This window comes from Vipera ursinii (genome assembly GCF_947247035.1).
Source record: "Vipera ursinii genome assembly, chromosome: 4".
Classification (NCBI taxonomy): domain Eukaryota; kingdom Metazoa; phylum Chordata; class Lepidosauria; order Squamata; family Viperidae; genus Vipera; species Vipera ursinii.
The window spans coordinates 83,853,427-83,878,238 of NC_139514.1; the positions used below are offsets into that span (position 1 = coordinate 83,853,427).

Sequence of the window (24,812 nt, forward strand, 5' to 3'; positions counted from 1 at the left end):
TTTAGGTCAGAATATTTAGTTGTCCAATCTTGACATGCTTTTTAGGCTGTTTTTTATATATTCTGCTATTTTATCCCCTTAAATAGTCCATTTTTTATATTAATGAATTGAATTTTTACATTTGGAAATTAAAACCCATTGATATTCTTTTTTTGACTGGAGAATTGCATCCTAAGAAATACTCTCTTGCAATATTTCTTTAAATATATGAATGTCTTATATATGAGAATCTCAAAGAAGTCTTCTCAAAACTCTCCTCACTTTCAGGGACACACATTGTCTTTTTTATTATTAAAAACTTTTGTAAAAATTACAATATAATCCCCAAAACCAACCCACCCAAAAAAAAACCCTCTCCCTCCCCCACTTCCCAAAGCTGGAAACAGGGTTACAAATTAATAATCATAATCTAACTAACATTAACCAACTATATAAATAACCAAGTTCATAATGCGCTTTAACTCCCCTTTAACGTAAATACAAACAAAATAAAAGTGAACATAATAATAATAAAAACATAAACAAATTAATATCCAAGTTATTAATCAATACTAATACTAAAAATAATAATAATACCATATAATTAAAACTAATAAAAATCCCGCTATAATAAACTATTAATAATAATAACAATCTAAAATTTACCCATAAGCTAAATGGAACTTTTTGGTCCAGGGATACACATTGTCTTGACATCCATAAAAGTTCTTTTTAACAAGTCACTGTCACTCAGACTACAATTTATTGCTTTCATAGTTATGGAAAAAAAAAGAATTGGTCCATTTGCATTCAAATACCCCCCCTCTCTCTCTGTCTCTCTTGCCCTTAAAGATCTGAAATAGATTTATAGGGGAAAATGCACTTTATTAATTTAATAGAAATGCCAAAGAATTGTTTGACATTTTTCAGAAAAAAACTTCATTATTTATTACTTGCTTACCGTACTTGCTTGCTTGCTTACTTACTTACTTACTTACTTACTTACTTACTTACTTACTTACTTACTTACTTACTTATCAAATTAGGAAACTGACTATCTCACTCACAGAGGATCTACGTAGGACAAAAACTAAAGCTGAGATGGCTGATACTTAATAGAAATAAATAGTGAAAGTTTATACAGAAGTCACAATCTTTTAAAAAGACATGTTATTCTTTAAGAAGTCTGTTCATACTCTTAAAGCAGCTGTACTTTTTTTCCTCACATAAAAGCTAAAAACAGGCTACTATTTTTGCTTTGTAGAGAGGAAATAGACTGGAACAAGGTCCAACATATTTCTTCCATATCATTTTAAACATGTGCAGCCCTGATAAAAATACCCACTTATGAATGAATGAGCCTTCTTTTGTAGACAACATTAATAAGCAAGTTAAATGACATTTTCTCTTTTTATAAACACTATCATTTGTACACCAGTGATATAAGTGGATTTATAACTGTGCCATCTACATTTTAATATGTAATTTCTATAGTTTAAAAAACATCATAAATAATGTCACTTTTTAATTGTACTTGCATTGAAGGCTGTGATGGCGAGTGACTTTGCAGTTCCAAAATTCCGATATTTAGAGAAACTCCTTCTTGTGCACGGCCACTGGTGCTACTCCCGACTTGCCAACATGGTGTTGTATTTTTTCTACAAAAATGCAGTAAGTATAATAGTTTGTAGTTATCTTTGTTCCTGTATCTTATTTCTGGATTGCAACAAGCTGAAAAGTCTGCCTGTGATGCTTTCCCTTTGATCTCAATTAGTAATTACATAGCACCTCTACAGAACCTTAAACATTCAATATGCATTCCAGTTAAGACACTTCAGAAGAAAAATTTGAATCAAGATTGCAATATCCTAGCATCAAAGGCAGCCAAAACTAGATTATTTTGGTGCTCTGGAGTTTGTGCTAGTTTTCAGTAGCTGCCTAGAACAAATTCACATTGGTGGTTCTGAACTAAAACTTCCTTTAACATCCAGACCTCACATGTCAAAGAGATGTGTCCCACCATAGTCCATAAAAGCAATTCAAATGCTTTGATCTTTTTGAGAAGTGGGTAAAATCTGAATGTTAACAGCATGTCTACATTGAACAATTGTCCCATATTCATAGAACACCATTCTTCTTAAAGTTATAAGATAGTTTTCTGGGTATGTGAAATGATTTTATTATTAAACCCTAAGTCCTCAGAAAAAAATGATGGCAGCTGAGATCAATGATACCTAGACTGTGCTTCAGAAAATCATTCTTATTCTTTATTCATGGGGAACACTGTCATATTTTATCACTTTTTAAATAATCCTTCCTGTTACAATCATACTTATGAAACTAGAAGGGGAAAGAGGCTTAGGCAAGGAAAATGGAAGTTAAAGCAGTGGGATCCATCTGATTTGTTCCATAAGATGCAAGAACCTTTAAATCTAAAAGAACGTCTCCCTACTTCTGGTAAAGTTAGTCCTTTATAGTTGCTGTGGTGATTAGTGGCTAATAATTTATGTAGGTCTTTCCACAGTATTTCACTTTCTTTTAGAACTTTTTTCCAACATAATTTGTAAGCAAAGGAACATTATTAATTTTTTAAGCGGCATCAGCATTCATTAAATAAAGGAGAGAGGGAAGGAAAGGTGGCTCAGGTTAAACCAGATTAATAAACCAATGCCATATAGATCAGGAGTTTTATTTTAATTGCTATAGTAACATAATCTTGCAAGTCTGATTGTGCTTCCCCCCTTCCTCCTTTTACCCCTGTGAGAACTACACAGCGTCTTTTCTGAGACATTTTTTCGAGTTACAGTTCTGCCCAAAATTAGGGTTTCCTTTATCTGACTGTAGCCTGGTAGTGACACTTTCTCCTATCCATCAAGGCCATTTTCTGTGATTTGCAGTGAGTCAAAGTTCTACTTGCTGTAGTAGAAACTCCAATTTCTACTGAGCCTTGGTGGAGCAGTGGGCTAATGCCTCCTTAAGTAACACCAGCTGCCTGCAATTAGTGCAGGTTCGCATCCCACCAGGCTCAAGGTTGACTCAGCCTTCCATCCTTCCCAGGTAGGTAAAATGAGGACCCAGATTGTTGGGGGCAATAAGCTGACTTTGTAATAATGCCGCTTGGGGGGGGGCGGAAGCCCTAATAAGCAGGCATATACATAGAATGAAGGCTACTGCTAAGCTTGTAAGCCGCCCTGAGTCTTCGGAGAAGGGCGGGATATAAATGGAATTAAAATAAATAAAATAAAATAAAATAAATTTCAAGTGCCCAGTTCTATATCATTCTAAGGAATAAATGCTATAATTCCACATTATCCCTTGTTTTAAAAGTTTTTGGTATGGCAATGCTTGCTAAAGTGCACATGGCTGGCATTTATGAGAATAGCAGATCCTGCTGTGTGACAGGGAATCGTGCAGGAAAAACAAAATGTGTAATTTGATAAGAATAAGATGTGCAACTTAAGAATACTTTATGGAACATAGTTGACAGATTTCAGCTTTATAGGACCTCCCATATTATTTTTAACTCTCCAATCAGCCAGAATTTATCACACCGCATTTGAAAGAAAAATCAACTTCAAAATGGGGCTTGCAACAGCAGAACCAGACTTAATTGGAATGACTCAACTGCAAATGAATACAATTATATCTTATGATTGTATGAAGCTAACCATGCACCAGGAAAATACAACAATAAAAAATGAGTCAAAAACAAGCCTTTTAATAGCTACACAATATGCATGGTTGCTTTGTAGTTAGGATGGTCTTTCTGAGCCTCATAATCTGTTAGTCAATCAGTTAATCTGTTTGTAATTATTAAAGGACCACAGATATATACATTTCAAACTAGCTCACATGTAAACATGAATACATCACAAAATGCTGGGTGATGAGACTGAAGAGAGAAATCCTTGTTCCAAAGCCAACTTGACCCAGTCAGAACCAATACTGCCCTCTTTTTTAATAGCTGTGTTCATTTTCTTTTCCCATTTCATTACACAGAGCACCTCAATTCCATTCTAATGCATAAAATCATCAGAAAAGTGGACCAAAATTGATGTGAGGCTTCATTTGCCCCTGTATCAAGTAAAAATTGATAATATAAATGATGATACAAAATATTGAAATAAACAGAATAAAACTTCAGTAAGATTTAAAATAGAAAGCTGGGGGGGGGGAGGAGAAGTAAATGAAAGATGCTCCAAAATCTTCCTAGTGGTTGCTAAAGCTTATTCTAGTGGTCTAGAACAGGAGTGGGGAACAATGGCCCTTTTATGACTTGTGGATTTCAACTCCCAGAATTCCTGAGCCAGCCATGTGAGGTGAAGTCCACAAGTCATAAAGGGCCACTGTTTCCCACCTCTGGTCTAGAAAGACATTCCAAAGCTAGTGTCCATAGAGATGAAATCCCCCAAATAAACCTGGGTAAGGACCTATAGGTCAAGAACTCAGAGAACTGGCAAATAAGGTCAAGATTGGAGAGACTTCAAATATAGTAGCCCTCAAGCCAATTAACAATCATAAAGGTCAAGGCCACCATTGGAAGTGGACTCAGAAATAAAACAAACATTTATTGTTATTAAAATGGCAACTGTCTTGCCCATAGAAAACTTCATGTAGAAATCTCTTCTCCCTTATCAAATTTAATCCTAGTTATGTGAAGAAAAGCAAATTGTGATTACTTCCTCCACCACAGTATTCCATGAGTAGGAATATCTACCAGAATGTACAAAACTGGATCAAAGGCATGATTTTTTTAAAAAAAACTGTGGGTTTTTATTTTAAAAAAGATGTTTATTTAATAAAACAGAAGAAATAAAAATAAATAATAGTGAGAGAAGAAAATAAATGGTTGAAAAAGGCAATACAGCATTGCATTTATGTAAAAAGCTGTAGAGTTTCAAATCAGACAGTCACACTCACCATTTTGCAATCAGTCACCATTTCTATGGGTCCCTATGACAAAAAGAAGCATTTGCTGCTTTAAAATATTAAAATAAATCCTCAAAGGTAACAGTGAGAAGAAAGTTCTAATTTCACCAACAGATTTCCTAGAAAGTGGGATCTTCCAATACCCACCATCCTCATACTCCATGTATAAAGATCAGCAGGTTCTAGCAATTCCTTCCCAAACTAACTTTCTCATCTTTTTCCATCCTGTGGACACATCCACTCTTCTGTGAATTTGCAATTTAATCCTTATTCATTCTTCATAGATAGCAAAACCATTTCAATGGGGGGGGGGGGTTGGGGGGGTTGGGGGGAATTAGATAGGTCAGCCACTTTTATATTCCTTCCACATTCATTCAGCACCCATTCCTTCTTGACTTCTGTCTTCTTAGCCACACATAATTTTTAGATAACTCATTTACACAGCATTAAACTGTTACATTTTTCCTGGCATACCCAACTCTTGCCTCTGTGTGACAAAATCAGTAAAAGAACACTCCTATACATAGGCATTTTTACATCTTTCAATGAAGATTTATTCCCCATAGCAGACCACGCCCCATAACAGTTCCCTACTAGTTTCTCATAATTGAGGTATAATTTACAGTTCTTCATTCCATTTGATTACAACAAATTAATTTTCAGATGCATACTCCTCAGTGCATCATATAATTTAATATTTGTTGCAGATCATTCATATTCTTGGGCAAAATTTGGTGCTTTACTACACAAAAGGACTTGTACATCATGCATCTTACACCTCTACCATCACCATAAATGTTCCTTACGGATTTATTTGTAAATATATTAATGAATGAAGGAACAATTACCTATCCTTGACTTTTTCCCTACTTGATATTGAACCATTTTGTTAAACATTTCATTTGGTTCCATAGACAGTGCATTATCACATTCAACAACCAACCTGCAACTCCGAATTCAAACAGTACCACAATACAAGCCAATTCACTGTCTTGAAATAAATAAACTCACAATAATTTTTTTCTTCTCCCAGCAATATAATGAGAATTACTTTTGGTGACAAATAACTGTTGTGTAGAATATGAAATATATGTGGAGAAAATCCCCACAAATTAGTTTTGTCTGGTCAAATTCCTATATGATCCTTAAGAAGAAGAGATAAGTAATGTCATTTTTCAGTAACAAACTATCCTCTCTCCCATTAGTTGGGAAGCTAAGCCTCTTTTTCTCTTCAGATCAATCATTAGGGAACCAAAATACAGGCGATGTCTGTACAGGACTTACAAGAGTTCATTTAGCAACCATTTGAAGTTACAATGGCAATGAAAAAAGTGGCTTATGACTGATTTTCACACCTATAACCATTGCAGCATCCCCACGGTCACATGATCAAAATTCAGATGTTTGGCAACTGACTCTTATTTATGGCAGTTGCAGTCTCCTGGGATCATGTGATCACCTTTTGCAACCAGAAGGGAGAATACACTGGATCTTGTTTATTCTAACATCAAGAATACATTCAAAACTATCCCCTGCCCTCACCTGGGCCCTTCTGACCATCTCTTAGTGCTGCTTATTCCAGCATATAAACTTTTATTAGTCAGAGTGAAACCTACAGTAAAACAGGTGAGGGTTTGGGCAGAGAGAGCTATAGAAGCATTACAAGACTGCTTTGAGTGCATGGATTGGGACATGTTTAAACAAGCAGCAACTGATAACCAACATATAAATGTGGAGGATGAATTGTAGAGAGTGCAATGATCACGAGAGACAGCAGGCTCGGTTCGTGAAGCGTTTATTCAGGAAAATACTGGACAGCTGACAGCGGGAAGGAATCCCCCTTTTATACAGAACCTGTCAAACTTTTCACCCAATCCTGGTGGCGTGTTCTCCCGCCGCCGTTGCAGCGACCAATCGGCTGCCAGCAGGTTTTGACAGCTCGGAGCCGTCAGTCACCGCACATGCGTGATTCGGCCGGTAGCTTTGACAGCTGTCGGCTGTCAGCCAGCCGCCGCGCATGCGCGATTGGCTGGCGGCAGCCTTTGACAGCTGTCAGCTGTCAACAGGCCGCCGTGAGCACCTGAGTCTGTCAGTATTTACCTCACAAGTTATAATACACTTGAACTTTAACTTGTGATAACATAACACAACAAAATGTGGTAACAAATAACAATATATATAACAGAGGAGTATGCCACCATGGTGTCTGCATATATCCAAATGTGCATAGAGGACGTCTGTGTCCTTAAAAGCATTATTGTGAGGGCAAATGAAAAAACATGGCTGACTTATGAGGTCCACAAGATGCTGAGAGCAGAATGTAGCTTTTAAATCCGGTGATATGCTGGCACTTAGAACAGGCAGAGTTAATTTGAAAAGTGGCATTAAAGGTGCAAAGCAAGCCCATTGTCAGAAAATTCAGAACTTTTTTCAGGATCCAACAAACACCAAGCGCATGTGGCAAGGAATCCAGGCCATTAGAGATTATAAGGAGGCTCCATCAAGATGTAAGGACGACACAGACTTCTTAATCGAGCTGAATACATTTTTTTGGAAGATTTGGGGCATCAACTAGCACCCCGGCTAGGAAAGCTGTGCCCCATCTGGATGAAAAAGTGCTTAACTTCAATGTCACCTCTGTCCAGAAAACACTGAGGAAAGTTAACATTCAGAAGGCAGCAGGTCCAGATAATATCCCTGGGTGGGTTCTGATGAACTGGCTTGTGTTCTTACAGATATTTTCAATCTCTCATTGCAGCAGGCAGTGGTCCCATCGTGTTTTAAGATGGCCATCATTTTGCCAGTGCCAAAAAAGTCCACAATGACATTATTACTCTCAGGTTGCACTGGCATCCATCATTATGAAATGCTTTGAGAGGCTGATAAAGGATATTATTGTATCTAGCCTCCTGCCAGCATTTGACTCACTTCAGTTTGCTTATCGACCAAATCGCTCCACAGAGGATGCTATTTTTTCTGTTCTCCATCTGACCTTGAAGAACTTAGAGGAAAGAAATACTCATGTGCGAATGCTGTTTGTCTACTTCAGCTTGGCATTTAATACAATCATTCCCCAACATCTAGTAGACAAACTAGGCCTTCTAGCCTTAAACACTCTTTTGTGCAACTGGATTCTTGATTTTCTTATTAACAGGCCCCAGTATGTGCAAGGTATATTTCTAATACCATTTTCTTGAGCTCAGGGCTGTGTCCTAAGTCCACTGATGTTCACCCTGTTGATCCATGACTGCTGTGCTAGGTTTCCCACCAATCATATTGTGAAGTATGTGGATGATACAACAGTAGTGGGCCTTATTCAAGATCAATAAAGAACTTGGGTATTATATTGCCATATCAACTTTCTAACTTTAATAGGTTACTTACTGCAAGGCAGTTGAGGGTTTGGTGAACTGGTGTAAGAAAAACAGCCTAGTTTTAAACATTGGAAAAACCAAAGAGATCATTGTCGATTTCACCTGTGGAGATGGTTACCAGCATCAAATTCCTGGGTGTGTGGTTAACAAGTAGGTTGGCGTGGTTGCTCAACAGCAAGACACTGGTAAAGTGGGCACAGCAGCGCCCTCATTTTCTGCATCTTCCTTCCCCCCATCCTTACCACTTTCTACAGAGGGACAATCGAGAGCATCCTGTCATACAGCATTACAGTCTGGTATGGAAGCATCACTCCTTCAGACAGGAAGGCAGTGCAGAGAGTGGTGAGGATGGCAGAAAAGATTATTGACAGTTCCCTCCCTTCCATCCAAGACATAGCGTATAAGTGTTGCTTGAGCAGGGTCCACAAGATTGTCTGGGACCCCATACATCCTGTTAAGGAATTTGTTGTGCAGAGGTCTCCTTGTACTACCAAAGAGTTGCACAGACAAGGAAGGGTACTGAGAGTAGTAAAAGTCACACAAGAATACACTGAGTTATAAAAAGCAAAAAGTAGTTTACTTTGAGGTGGTGTAAGAACAAAAATGCACAGTCAAAAACAAACAGTCCAGGTCATAAACAATAGCAACAGTCCAAGGAGTAATCCAAACACAAAGTCTTCTTACCAGTCCAGAGGTCAATACAGTAGTAAACCAACAGCAGAGCAAAAACAGTAACAGTAGAGATCAGTGAATTCAGAGAGAGAGAGAAGCTACGTTCCTAGCTTCCTCTTATGGCCATGAGAACACTTACACACCCATTGGCCAATTAACTTCTTAAAGACATAGCATTATGGTTAATATATTTTCAACCCAACATTGTAGGCTAACACCATATGCCTAACACATCCTCTTCACGACCTGTTTTTCTTGTTACCTTCTGGGAGGAGCCTCCGTGGTATCTGAAGCAGAGCATCCAAATTAAGTCACACTTTTGTTCCATACAGTATTAATCTTGTGAACTTTAAAGCTTCCTCTTTCCATTTTGTATTCAAGATGGACATTGGTTAATATGTATATGTTATTTATATGTAAGAGTGTAGGTTTATACATATGTTGTATATAGCATGTTGAAATATGTGTTACATATGTGTACACTTCAATAGAATGCAACTAAATTTCATTTTTAATGTGTGCCAGTGTGCCCACAGTAAAAAAATGACAATAAAGGTTATCTAATCTATCCAACCTTCTGACAAGCAAAGTCAATGAGGGAGCTTGATTCACTTAACAACCATGTTACTAACTTAGCAACTGCAGTAATTCACTTAACTGTGGCAAGAAAGATCATAAAACAGGGTAAAATTCACTTAACAAATGTCTCACTTTGCAACAGAAATTTTGGGCTCAGTTGTGGTCGTAAGTCAAAGACTACCTGTAAAGGTGAGGGATTGGGCAATATTTGTTGAGTCAGATAAAGAACTAGAACTAGAGTTATTAAATTCAATATGTTCATGAAAAAGGAGATATCCTGCTACAATTTTACACATAAATATGCTGCTTGCAAATATTAAAGATTTATGTTTTGCTCTTGTTCTTTTTTCTTTTTTTAAAGATGTTTGTTGCCCTTCTGTTCTGGTACCAGATTTACTGTGGATTTTCAGGGTCATCAATGATTGATCAGTGGTACCTGATCTTCTTTAACTTATTATTCTCATCTCTTCCTCAACTGATTGTTGGAGTTCTTGATAAAGATGTACCTGCAGAGACATTAATTGCTATTCCTCAGCTCTACACAAGTGGCCAGAAGATGGAGGTAAAAATGTGTTCATTTCTGAATTGTTCAGGTCCTAAAATGTGATGTGAAGATCATTCTTATCTTTTTTAAATTTTAACAAAACCACTAGCCCCTCAGGATTCCTGAAAAGCATAACATTAATGCCCATCCAGAATTCCTCTGCAATGTATAATGTTACATAATGCAAAATGATTTGTTTTAATTTATGTACAATAGTTATATAGCCACTCACCTTATCATAAACTTTGGGTGGCTCCCAATCAAAAATTAAAATAACACAAACCCATATTACAATTATTAAAACAAAATGCATAAAAACAAAATCTAGTGTCAAATCAGACTCCGATGTGCAGTGACTTCACTTTATTCCTGTACGTAGGGGAAAAGCTAGGTCTTTAGTGCGTTATTGAAGGCTAGTGGCCTGCCAAAAGTCAGAGGGGGGATGGTATTCCATAGGGCAGGGGCTACCATGGAAAAAGCATAGCTTCCATCAGATAATAATATTTAAAGGAAGGAACTGGAAGCATGCTCATCCTATCTAGCCAGTTAGGATGGGTAGATTACCATAGGGAAAGAAAGTCCTGCAAATAATCTGGCCCTGTGCCATATAGGGCTTTAAAGATAATGAGCAGTACCTTGAATTGCACCATGAAACAAACTGGAAGCCAGGGCAGCTAAGGCAACAAAGATATTAAATGGGCAAACCTAGGGACACACATCACTGTGTGCATTGCTGCATTCTGGACTAGCTGAATTTTCCAGATAGTCTTCAAAGGCACCCCTATGTAGAGCACATTGCAGTAACTCAAATGGAAGGAGACCAGAGCATGAATGACTGTGACCAAGGTCACCTGGTCCAGAAAAGGGTGAAGAAGATGAATCTCTGCAAAAGTGCCCCTAACCATGGCTGCCTTCTGGTCCCCCATGGATCCAGGAGGACCCTCCAAGTTGTGCAGAGCTCAGTCCAGGGAAGTGCCACCCCATCAAGAGTTAATGATGAAATATCATCTGGACATGGGGAGCATAGCCATAGCCACTCTTTCTTGCCAGGGTTGAGTCAAAACCAATTGATCGCCATCCAGAGCCTTACAGATTCTAAGCACATGGCCAACACTGTTTGGCTAGGGGTGGAGATATATAATTAAGTATCATCAACATACTGGTGATATGAGATCTGATACTGAGGGATGACCTCCCCTAGCAGTTCATGTAATGTTAAAAAGGAGTGGCAAAAAGCTCAAGCCCTTGGGCACCTCACATTGCAGGGGCCTAGGATTCAACCTCTTCACTGCCAACACTAGCTGGAACTGGCCACAGAGGAAGGAGGACAACCATTGTAACAGTGCTTATCACTACCAACACCCAAAGTCAGTCCAGAAGAATACCATGATTGATGGTTTTGACAGCCACTGAGAGTCCAAGAGGGTTGCCAGTTGGCTACCTGCTGATGTAACAAGGGAGGAGAAGTAATAAAAACCTTGTTCAAATTAACCATACTTAGATGTATTAATAAAGAACTTGGGCATTATATTCCCATATCAATAAAGAACTTGGGCATTATATTCCCATATCAACTTTCTAACTTTAATAGGTAGCCAAAAAGTAAAATAATTCTGTAGGGTAGAAAGACGTTCTATCCTTTTCTTCCCAGGACTGTATATTTTAACAGCAGAATACAGTGAACCTTGAGGCCAGAATACATTTCTAGATTTCCACATTGGAAACAGAGGATAATATCAAACAATGAATTATGTATGTGCTCTTGTTCTGCAAGATAGCTAAATGATTTCACAAGAAAACAAGAACTTTGCAAGTCCCTGAGTAGTTACTAAAATGTTGTCCAGAGTAGCCAAGAGGAGGTCTTTGGATTCAGATGGCCTGGATCCTTTCATCATTTAAAAATACTTTGACCTGGGTCAGAATGTTGTGTGACCCCTTTTTAATATGCTGATGTGAGTTGCCTCCAGGGGGATGTGTTTTTAATAATTTCTGTTATGTTTTGTGTTTCTAACCTTCACTGTCAAATGGCACAAATAACTAGATGATAAGATCAGCTGTGCATGAACAAATAAAATTTTATTGAGAGGCATATGGCTACTGCTACTAGGAATATAATGTATAATCACCATAATTAAAAATGATTTATTAAATCCATAGTGTTTAATTCCATTTTATATTTATTGAAATCAACAGAAGCTAGACCCTAATTCATTTGCCTGCCTGAACTAAATGCAGCTTACTCATTTGGATCCAACATCTTTGCCATATTAATGTCACTGTCATTTGTGAGAACAGGAGTCACATCAGGAATTGAGATACATCACAGGTAACTTCAGAGTTTGACCTGTGATGTCTTGTCAGGACTGAAGTGGAGTTGTCCATGGAACAGGAGATGGATAATCCTTTCTCTTTTTCATGACAGACTGGCTTAAAAAAAGAAAGAAATCTGAGCTGCTTCCAGAAAGACTGGGAATTGCCTTATGCACAAACTAAGCCTATCTAATATTTCTGAGCCAGTCATTCCAAACCTATTCATCCTGTTCAAACTTCTTTGATCCTCCAAACTCTCCCTGACATACTCTTACAACTCTTTAATATCAGCTATATTACTATTCCAGGTAGGACAGCAAGTTCAGTATGAGCCTCAGGAAAAATAGTCTGATCAGGTGGCCTTTAGTCAGGACCTTCAGTAGCTCTTGATAGGACAGTAGAGAGAGAGGAGGCTACTTGTGTGGTCCACTTAACTGTTTGAAAGGAAAGGATTTTTGGAAAATGTTGGACTGGGTTGGAGTTGGTCAAACTGCCAAAAAGGTTGGATGGGAATGCTTCTTTGGCTCAGAATATGATTTACATTCAGCAGCTTTTCTAGATGAAATCCCTAAATGAACTCTTCTGCTTCTTTTAATCACTGAGTTGGGTAGTTTTGTTTTGTTTTGTTTTGAACAAGAAGTGGTTCATCAGAGGTAAAGCTCTCACTCTGCCTCCCCCATTACAGGAGTACCAGCCGCATATGTTTTGGATGAACATGATTGATGCTCTCTATCAAAGCTTGGTTTGTTTCTTCATCCCTTACTTTGTAAGTTATCAGTGGTAAACATGCTTCAATCCTTCTGTTCTTGAATCATGGGGAAAAGAAGCCAAGTGTGGCAAATGTATGCAAGTGAAACAAAGTGCTGGGAGGGTCAGTTTGGCATTTATGGCTTTGATTATTAAAGCTGTGGAGGCAAAAAGATATTCAAAATTATGGGTTATTGATACAGCTAACCCAATCTGTTGCTATTGGATGATAAGGATCAGCAGTTGGAAAATGGCTTTATGTGCACACCCAATGAATGTAGGAGAAAAGCTGGCAGTGCTCCCTCCTGAATTCTGTTGACCCTTACCTGGTGCCAATTTAATGTTGAACTTTAATTGACCAGATTCTTGTGCACAGGCTTGAATAAATCTTCTATGCTGCAACCTTATGAATAGTCCTGATTCTTCGCATCTGACAGTGAAGCTTGTATGTTCCCTGTACCATTCACCAAAAATCCAGATGTCATGTACTTAGAATAGGAAGAGATGGTGTCAGCAACAAAAACTATGAAATACTTGCCACCCCATTTATAAGTTTTTTCCAGGAATAAGAAAATTTTTCCAACAGTTTACCGGAGTGGGCTTAACAGTGGGAGCAGGGCTTTTTTTGTCATAGAACGCCCAGAATGTAGTTCCAGCACCTTTTTTGGATGGAACCTTGTAGGATAGGCAAGATGGGTTGTATGACATGTGTGAGTTTCGGCACCTTTTTTTTTTTTACAAAAAAAGCACTGAGTGAGAGTATAATCATTTTCTTTTTTTCCTAATATTGTTTGAAAGGACCAGTGGGGAGTTGGCAATCAGGTCATTTCGCTTCACATTTAGCATCATTTATTGATGTAGAAAGAAAATTATTGTTATTATCAAGGATAATAATTGGTTTGAGAGTAATTGGAAAGAGCTCTACAAACTGGCTTTTTCTAGAGTGATGAGACAGGGAGTAAATCTCAGTAATGTTCTTAGCATTTGTTTCTAATTAAAACAATTTTATTATGATATAGTAATTATTCCAAAATAATCTAAACAATTACTAAGTGGAATACAGTCATGGTATTAATTCTCTTAGAACATAGTTGGAAGGGACCTTGGAGGTCTTCTAGTCCAAACCCTTGCTTGAACAGGAGACTTTATACCATTTCAGATAAATGGTTGTCCAGTCTCTTTTTGAAACTGAGTGGAGTACTCACAACTTTGGAAGGCAAGTTGTTCCATTGGTTGATTGCTCTCATCAATTGAAATTTCTCCTTAGTTCTAGGTTGCTTATTTCTTTGGTTAGTTTCAATCCATTGTTTCTCATCTTGCCTTTTGGTGCTTTGGAAAATAGTTTGACCCCCTCATCTTTGTAGGAGCCCCTCAAATATTGTAACACTCCTATCATGTCTCCTCTAGACCTTCTTTTCATTAGACTAAACATATCCAATTCTTTGTGTTTTAGCCTCCAGCCACCTAATTATTTTTGTTGCTCTTCTCTGCACTCTTTCCAGAGTGTCAACATCTTTTTAATATTTAATAAATAAATAAATAACAATAACAACAGCAAGAAGAAGAAGAAGAAGAAGAAGAAGAAGAAGAAGAAGAAGAAGAAGAAGAAGAAGAAGAAGAAGAAGAAGAAGAAGAAGAAGAAGAAGAAGAAGAAGAAAAAGAAGAAGAAGAAGTTGGAAGGGACCTTGGAGGTCATCTAGTCCAACCACCTGCTTAGGCAGGGAACCCTATACCATTTCAGGCAAATGGCTGTCCAGTCTCTTCTTAAAAACTGCCAGTGTTGGAGTATTCACTGCTTCTGGAGGCAGGTTGTTCCATTGGTTAATTGTTCTAACTGTCAGGAAGTTTCTCCTTAGTTCTAGGTTGCTTCTCTCCTTGATTAGTTTCCATCCCTTGCTTCTTGTCCTTCCTTCGGGCACTTTGGAGAATAGCTTGACTCCCTCTTCTTTGTGGCAACCCCTAAGATATTGGATCACTGCTATCATGTCCCCCCTCATCCTTCTCTTCATTAAACTAGACATACCCAAATCCATCAACCGTTCCTTATATGTTTTAGCCTCCAGTCCCCTAATCATCTTTGTTGCTCTTCTCTGTACACTTTCTAGAGTCTCAACATCTTTTTTACATCGTGGTGACCAAAACTGGATGCAGTATTCCAAGTGTGGCCTTACCAAGGCATTGTAAAGTGGTATTAATACTTCACCTGATCTTGATTCTATCCCTCTGTTAATGCAGTCTAGCACTGGGTTGGCTTTTTTGGCAGCTGCAGCACACTGCTGACTCATATGTAAATGATTGTCCACTAGGACTCTGAGATCCCTCTCACAGTTACTACTATTGAGCAAGGTACCACCTATACTATAGCTGTGCATTTGGTTTTTCCTGCCTAAATGTAGAACCTTCATTTTTTCACCATTGAATTTCATTTTGTTAGATAGCGCCCAGTGTTCAAGTCTGTCCAGATCCTCCTGTATCCTAAGCCTGTCTTCTGGAGTATTGGCTATTCCTGCCAGCTTGATGTCGTCTGCAAATTTGATGAGTTCCCCATCTATCCCCTCATCCAAATCGTTGATGAAGATGTTGAAGAGCATTGGGCCTAAACCAGAGCCCTGGGGCACCCCACTACACAGTTCCCTCCATGTAGAAGCAGTTCCATTGAGGACCACACGCTGAATATTGCCTGTCAGCCAGCTATGAATCCAACTGGTGGTGATGCTGTCTAACCCACATTTTTCTATCTTATCAAGTAGTAGGTTGTGGTCTATTTTATCCAATGCCTTACTGTAGTCCAAGTAATATCCACAGCATTCCTCTGGTCCACTAATTTTGTCACTTGGTCAAAGAATGCAATAAGATTTGTCTGGCATGATCTGTTTTTGACAAACCCATGTTGGCTTTTAATAATGACTTTGTTTGCATCTAGGTGTTCGCTGATTCATTGTTTGATTATCTTTTCCAGAATCTTCCCAGGTATTGAGGTCAGGCTGATAGGTCTGTGATTTACTGGATCTATTTTTTTCCCTTTTTTGAAGATGGGAACTACATCAGCTCTTTTCCAGTCCTCTGGTAGTTCCCTGGTGCTCCAGGATCTTTGAAAGATATATAGTACAGTGGTTCTGAGTCTTACTAAGGCTCTGTAAAGCGGTACTAGAATTTCATGTGCTCTTGATTCTGTCCCTCTATTAATGCAGCCTAGGATTGCATTACTTTTTTTGGCTGCTGCTGCACACTGTTGGCTCATATTTAAGTGATTGTCCACTAGGACTCCCAAGATCCCTCTCACAATTACTGGCATTAAGCCAGGTTTCACCTAGCCTATACCTATACAGATTGTTTTCTTGCTTAAGTGTAAAATCTTTCTTTTGTCTACACTGAATTTCATTTTGTTACATAGGACCAATGTTCAAGTCTGTCAAGATCTTCCAAGCATGTATTCTCAGACACAATCTCTGATTCAGAAGAGCCAACAATATTTGTCTAACCATAGGTGGACTCAAATGATACGTTTTGTAGTTCATATCAGAGTTCCTTTTTGTTGGAACCTAAAAATGTCAAATGCATATGGAACAAATGTCTTTTGAAACATAAGATAAACTTTTTAGTTAAGACTCAAAAGGTAAATGCATTACTCTGTCTAACATGCAGATTATTCCTAAATTTTTATAGTTTCTAGACTTCGGGTTAATATTCTTCTGGTTTTATATTGTCAAATGTGCTTAATTCTCATTTAACTTTGTCTAGATATATTATGATTCAGATGTGGACATATTTTCATGGGGAACTCCGATCACCACAGCAGCTCTCTTTACCATAATACTCAATTTGGCTATAGAAACCAAAACCTGGGTAAGTTACCTTCAAAAATGAACTATACACTTAAAGGTATAGTTCTACAGTTGCCTTTCAATTAGATTTTATTTTATTAGCAAACTTCAGCAGATAATGATTTCATACATTCTTTTATAAGAAAATAATAGCTTATTGAAGTATATGCTGCATTCAACTTTGAGATTCCTGCACACCAACACATGTGCTCATGCACAAATAGACCAATGTTTAAAACTCTGAATCAGCAGAACATCCAGAGTCATCCATAGTTTCATTCCATACACATTAACCTTGTGAACTCTCAAGTTTCCTCCTTCCGTTATATATTCAAGATGGACAGTATTTAATATTTAATATTTATTTGTTATGTATATGTACAGGTAGGATCTATACATATGTGTCTACAGTATGGTTAGGTGTGTGTCATGTACGTGTTTCACTTTGAGAGCAGGCAACTAAATTTCATTTTCGATGTGTGCCATTGTGCCCAAAGTAAAAAGATGACAATAAAGGTTATCTTATCTTATCTTAAACATTCACAGAGGACACAATTTAGCATATTTTATATCATCACAAGCATTATTTAGGCAGATATATAAACTTATATAAATTAATATAAATTATTAATTAAGACCTAATGACCATAATTCCATCAATTGGTCTGCATTTGAAGATTGAAAGTTTTTCTCTCCTTCTGGCATTTCGAGCTACCCTTCTTTTTCTCATCTCCCCTCTTCTCCTGTATGATCTGGTCCCCATGTTTTTCAGAAGAACATTTACCACCACGTTTTAAAGCATATTACTTATAAGGACAGTTTGTAAGGGCTCAGCATTCACACTTTCATTATTTTTATTCCTCTATGTAACTCACAAGTAATTCTCTCCCCCACACACACCAGTGGCATGGTGGAGAGAAGGATCATGAAAGCAGTATTCCGCTTACACAATGCAGGTTTTGCCCTTTGCATGCGTAGACAAACTGAACAGAGCCTGCTTTGTGATAAACAAAGGTACAGACTCTACACATGCTTGCATCCCACCTCAATGTTTTGTTCTAGTCTATCCATATTTTTATGTACAATTAAAATTCTCCTGTCTTTTATAACCTTCAATTGTTGCATCGTAGGGCAACAATTTTTGAGTCAACATATCACAAATGGGCTAATTGAAAGACTGCAGCCAAAATCTGGGACCCATTACTCCCATGGGATTGAAATTTGACAAAAGTGTGTCCACTTCAATGCCTTGGCACAGCCCTATCAGCCAGAGTCATATGACCATCATTTAAAAAATTCCCCACCAGTTTCCCAAAAGGAAAGTCAATGGGAAAGCCCCCAGGAAGTTGGAAGTCACTCCCAGTTATTTTTTGCCCATACAGGGTCATTCTGTTTCTCTTTTTAGGGATATCTCTGAAACAATGATTCAACAGGTCACAGGTTGCCTAGTTTATATATAAAAATACCCATTTTTTATATATGTAAAAATAGCATCAGAAAGAATAAACCTCAACAAAGAATTAATCTCTTATCATCTGCTAAAATGGAATTAACAATTCTATGCAAAGCCAATAAGCAGGACACCTGATATGTCTCTGGTAAGATTTTACAAAGTAATAGCTGAAGCATTACAAGAAGGATTATCTCCAACTTTATGCTCTTTGATCTTGCTTGGGGGCAGGAACCTAACCTCTTAGATTCCACCTGGAGAAGATGGACCCTAAGGAAATTGAGAACCAAGCCATCTACTGTATATAGGTGATCACTAGCTCTTGAAATTGGTCTCAGCTCCATATATTTGTCTATATGAGAGTGCAGGTTCATTCTCTGAGCTAGTGGGTTGGTTTCTGAACATTTCATTACCAGGCTAGGTAACATCTTCAGCAGTATTTAGGGGATGTCTGTGTCAGTGCTCTTCTGCTTATAAGGGCTTCAAGTGTGGGTGAGTCAAGAGAGGGTCTTGTGATGGGTCAAGTGTGAGTCATCAGAGAGAGGCTTGTAATGGGGAGGTTACTTTAGGTCAGGGTCATTGGACAGTGTGAGTCATCAGTGAGTCAGGTGTGAGTCATCTGTATATTTGTCTATATATATTGCTATTGCCTATATTTTTGCAAATATTATAAATCTTAGTATAACACATTTTTTTACTTAATACAAAAATAATTTAGAACAGCATGGTTTTGTCACATGTTCTTTTTTTAGTTCAGGAGGATCCACTTGGATAAGTTTATATAATAATCCAAATAAATTTTTCCTCCATCCCTACTGACATCAACACATTGTTGTTCTTCAGTCTCAGAATTCCCCTATAAGCACACCAGTAGGCAGTACGTGGCTGGAATACGTGAAATAGCTTCTGCATCAGAATAACAATGTATAAAACAATCTCTACCAACACTATAGCTACCAACTCAAAAGGCCAGGAAGAGATTTTGGGGTTTTCTTCATAGATTTTTCTGCACAGACATTTAGGCAAATGTTTGTCTTTCTATGCTTTGCTTAGCTATTACAGTACTCAAGCAACCCTCACAATGCTGGCAGATGTGCCCAACTTTGTTGCTGTCTTCAGCCCATAAATTTTAAAAATTCAAACAAGAAAAAAAGTGAAGTAAGGATCCATTAAAAGGAATAAATTCAAACTTCTGCTAGAAGACAGATATGAAATTTATATAATTATCTACCTAATATGGACCTTGAATATGCATAGCTTTGAATAGCATGTACTATAGGAATCTATCTGTATAGACTGGAGAATACTTTTTTATTTTTAGTGTCTACACTAGCTCCTACTCAGAGGAGAGACATGAATATACTTCAATAGGACATTTTTAACAGGGGAAGGCAACCTTTGAGCCTTCAGAGATAAGTTCTGTGTAATAACTGAGTGTATCTGATTAAGCACCTGAAAATGTCCCAATATGATCAATTTTTACCAATTGGTAAAAATTATATTTGCTGGTAAATGCAAATTTACTAGGAGACTAAAACAAAATCTTTCAACCAAGAACATGTTTTTAAATATTTAAGTTTTCCGTTCACATAATATAATTGACAAACTGTAAGAGGGAGGTTTTTTTAAAAAAAAGTATTCTACAAGGTGCTGATAATTGCCAAATCCATGCATCCAAAGTGAGTCTACCCATGACTAAGTTGTGATGATATTGCAGGAATCATCCAAAGATTGCTGCTGACTAAGTAGTGCCTTGTAGGAAAACAGGTATGAATGCTCATTTGCTTAAAGACTTGCTTTTTCTCTGAGGTTGTATCTACTGACTTACTTGGTGATGAAAATCTACCTACAATGGAAATGTCCAGTTTGGCCACACCATTTCACTGATTCCATTGTGGTTACAAAATTCTTGCAGAAATCTACTCAGATTTCCTTCATTTCTCTCTTGATGTAGATTTCAACCATGGTGTAGTGAATATTTTCTCTTGAACTTACTCCATCCTCTTGAACCTTTTAGAAAAATACTAGTTTTCCATTTTGTCTGAACACACAATGCCAGTAAAGTAAAGAATTGCAAAATAATTTTAATATGTTTCTTTCAGACCTGGCTACATTTGTCATCATGTGTCTTCAGCATTGCTTTATTCTTCATTGTGGCGCTCATTTATAATATTTCATGCCCAATATGCTATCCTCCATCAAATCCCTACTGGACTATGGAGAAGCTGATGGGAGAACCAGTGTTTTATCTGACTTGTCTTATTTCACCTGTTGTGGCTTTGCTTCCCAGGTAGAGTATCTTTTTTTTTTCTTGTGGGCATCACTTAGAGAGTTAACTTAAAGCATTTTTTCTTTTCTACATATTGTTTGTAAGCAGCATTCCTATGGGGAAAGAAAGTGCATATGTTGCAATAATCAGAATATAGAGGTGACAAAGCCAAATAAATCAGTGACTTTATTTTTCCTGCCACTGGCCATAATAAATATGGAAAGTGAACATCAAGTAAAGCACAGCAAAAAAATATGCTGACAAGTAAAAGTCTCCTTGTACAGCCTCATTGCAGGACTTCTAGGGGAGTTGCCAGCAAAAGAGAACAGTGAATTTGCAGTTCATTCCCATGAACCTGGAAAAGAATTTTCTGACACACTGAGAGGGTAAGGCCGAAAAAGACAATGGATGTATAGAGTAAGGAAAATTACCTTGATGAAGATATGCAGGAATCTGAGCAACAGGTTAAAACATTTTTTTAAGTCAAGAACAAGTTAACATTTGGAATTAGCTTATATATATGTGTCCCTAATTCACTGAAATTTAAGAAGAGGAAGTACAGTAAATTGAACTTGAAAGATGGTATTATTGTAACCAAGTGTAATAAAGCCTCCTGGTGGAGTTGATATCCTGGGCTGCTCAACCTAATGGCGTTGACAGCTATCACCCCTGTTATTTCACTCAGGTTTAAATTGGCACAGTGTTCTTTTGATGCATTCATTTTTAATTCCTTCACTTCTCTTCATCAGATTTCTCTACAGAATACTTCAAGGCACACTTTTCCCAACCCAGCTTCAACTTGGACGCCAGTTGTCCAGATTGCCTCCAGGCTCCCACAACCAGCTTTTAAACAAGTGGGCCACCAAAAGGGACACCAATTCCCAAATTTATCAAAATACTGGTTATTCTCCTGAAAGCCCATATTTCATTACTAGTGGCTTTTCAAGGACATGTAACCACAATAACCCAACAGAATTATCTCAACAAAAAAAGGAGCTATCTCAGATGCCAAAACCAGGGTGTTCAACAGATTTAAATACTCTTGTTTCTCCTCTTGATGTTCAGTTTTGTGAGGAAAATGGACATCTTTCAGTAGTTGATGATAAAGGTGAACCATCTTTGGTTTTTCAAAAAAGTGCTTTTGATCTAGAGCCAACACTGATGAATGTTGATGACACAGTACAATGGAGTACAAGAGTAGATGGGTCAGATTTCAGCTTGCTCAACTGGTTTTCATCAACTCTGTTGTTCAAGAGCATCAGAAGTGATCTGCCATGGTTTTCAGGCAGTTTACGGAACAGAAGGCATGACAGTATAACTTTGTGTAGTTGTCATTCTCAGGACTTCAAAGGCTTGACAGAGCAGAACTCTTCCTGTTTTCAGGAACAGGCAAAAACTTCTTCAGGGGACTGCTTGAAAGCCAAATCTCTTGAAACAACCATTTTATGACATTGGCATTCCAGAACACATATTTTTTATTTGCACAAAAAGGATAGAGTGCTCTTTTTCTTAGGATGAAAAGGGCATTCAAGGTACATAGTTTTATTATGAAAGAAAATCTAAGCAAGTATGTTGAAAATAAAAACTTTATACAAATAAAGATACCTATATCTAACCCTATATATGTATGTATTTATTTTTCATCTCATTTTGTATGCAATAATTTTATTTGTACAGGTAATCCTCGATTTACAACAGCTTGTTTAGTAACTGCTCAAAGTTACAACAGCACTGAAAAAAGTGACATGCCTATTTTTCACATTTATGACCCTTGCAGCATTTCCATGGCATGTAATCAACGTTTGGATGCTTGGCAACTGGTTCATGTTTCTGACCATCACTGATGTCATGTGAACAGCTTTTGCGACCTTCTGACAAGCAAAGTCAATGGGGAGGCCAGATTCACTTAACAACCATGTCACTAACTTAACTGATGATTCATTTAACAACTGTGGCTAGAAAGGTCATAAAATGGGGCAAAACTTACTTAACAAGTTCTCACCTAGCCACATAAATTTGGGACTCAATTGCAGTTGTACATCGAGGACTTCCTGTATTGGTCCTTTCATGATCTCATTAACTAGGTCAAAATCATTGGATCAATTTTGACTTAATTGGGAAGATTAAGTCAAATGCCACACTGATTTGATAAAGACAGTGCACATTCAGTTTATCCAAGTGAAAGGAGTTGGGAAAGGGAAAGAAAACTATGTACTCAAGCCAGTTGCTAAGACATTTTCCTGAAAGAAAAACTCATTTCACCAAGTAGCATCCCACTGCTGTGAAAACAATGTTGACATTTTACAAGTGTGACCTAATTGTCTGATGTCCAGCTAGCGAATCTAAGAAAGGAACTCCTGGGACATTGTTCTTTCCAACAATAATACTTTTATCGAATACACTACATTGGCACAAAAGAAGCAAAACCAGCTCTGAATTTCCTGTTCAAAGGTCTTTATAATTAAACATGAATTCCCCCTTTGGCCACTCCCCTTAGTCCATTGCATTGTCCAATCACCTATTGTCTTTGTTATGGGAACTGTCTGGATCATTCAAACACCTGCGCAGTGTGTTCTTGAATTGGGGAGCAGGGCCTCACAATCTGCAGATGGATTCTTGGCATTCCATTCCCATCCCAGATGATTCAACCACCATCACCCCTATTGTTTTCAAGTTGAGAGCAGAGAAGAGACTAGGTGAAAAGCGAATAACTCTTTACACTCATTTTTTTTATATTTCAATCTTAGCAGTTTATGTATTATAAAAAAATAATGAAGTAAAATCCACATTGCAGCTTGATATACTGTGTGAGGAAGTTCTTCATTTTATGATAGTGAACTGTTTCCAGTGAAATAAGTAGTAACATGCTTGGAAAATGGTGAGAATTTTGTGACCCATTCACAAAGTAATGGTTCAAAATGATACATAGAATGTTCAGGTCTGAAACGGGTGGGCAACTATAGCCACTTTATGACCTGTGTACTTCAACTCCCAGAATTCCTGAGCTAGTCTAAAATAAGAAGACTATATTTCACACTATCAAAAGAGATGATGTTTAGATGGGGTTGTATATTCTTTTCAACCTTGGCTATAACCCCCAAAGCTCTTCCAAAGTTTGCTATTAAAGTGCAATTAGTAATGCAATAGAAAATGGAGGATTAACTATATAGGAGTTTTATTAATTAATTTATACTATTGTAATATTTTTATTGTGGTCACTGGAAAGCTTTTTATGTATTTTTTGTAAAAAGGATGCTGAGCTCAGATTTAGATACATGAAGATTTTCTAGATAATTAATAAAATTAAATAAAACATTCAAACTACAAAATATTTTAAATACTAGTAGGAAAATACAACAAATCTAAATACTTAAAACAAATTGACAAAATTTTGAAAATAAAATACTAAATTGTAAATTACTCAACTATAAAGTAAATATAGATTTGTTTATCACTCTATCTTGATTGTAATCAGGGACCAGTGAAATGTAACAGAAAGACATAAAAATATGAAACAACATAGAAAGCATGAAAAAGATGTATATTTCTGCTTTATTTGTATTTATATTTTGCATATTTATTTATTTATATTTTGTATATTCTAAAATTAGAGTGTTTTCCTATGTAAAGGAATGGTAGCTGAAAGAAATTTTGCTACTCTCCCAGAGTTAGGATTCTGGTCCAATAGTAAAAAGCAACTGAGAACATCTTCAAAGTGGAACTTCTATTACTAAACAGAGTTATGTGATAGGATGCAAGTTTCTATAAAAAGGACATCAAAGGAATACTTGCTCTAGCATTCCTATTTCCTCCAGGTCATGGGGTAGTTTACTCTGTAAAAAGAGTATTATATTTTAGACCTTCCTTCTAATACTGTATCACTGATTAGCCCATTAAATTATGCTGAGAAAAAAGCTCAGTAATGCAGGATGTCCCTGGGTTAAGAATTCCCCCATTTAAGGATAACCCCTAGTAAAGAATTGAGCCAATTGTAGAAAAAAATGAGTTAAATCACAATTATTTCAGATTAAATACACAATGGTTCAAGATCATTATACAATACTACCTATATAGCATTATACAGAAGTAGTGCTCTGCTTTACATACCAATTTTACTTAACAACAGAGTTGGGAA

At 37.2% G+C, this 24,812-nt stretch overlaps 1 protein-coding gene across 3 annotated transcripts in view; it reads left to right on the plus strand.

Annotated features, from left to right (window-relative positions):
- Window positions 1-22,290, plus strand: part of ATP10A (ATPase phospholipid transporting 10A (putative)) — a 178,553-nt gene extending 156,263 nt beyond the window's left edge. For all 3 annotated transcript variants that reach the window (XM_083361488.1, XM_083361489.1, XM_083361490.1), the window contains 6 exons: window positions 1,525-1,650; window positions 9,895-10,095; window positions 13,073-13,153; window positions 16,876-16,980; window positions 20,511-20,698; window positions 21,427-22,290. In XM_083361488.1, coding sequence (XP_083217614.1) covers window positions 1,525-1,650; window positions 9,895-10,095; window positions 13,073-13,153; window positions 16,876-16,980; window positions 20,511-20,698; window positions 21,427-22,126 — 1,401 coding nt within the window. In that variant the 3' untranslated portion in view covers window positions 22,127-22,290. The remainder of the gene's footprint in view (window positions 1-1,524; window positions 1,651-9,894; window positions 10,096-13,072; window positions 13,154-16,875; window positions 16,981-20,510; window positions 20,699-21,426) is intronic.
- The last annotated feature ends 2,522 nt before the right edge of the window (window positions 22,291-24,812 follow it).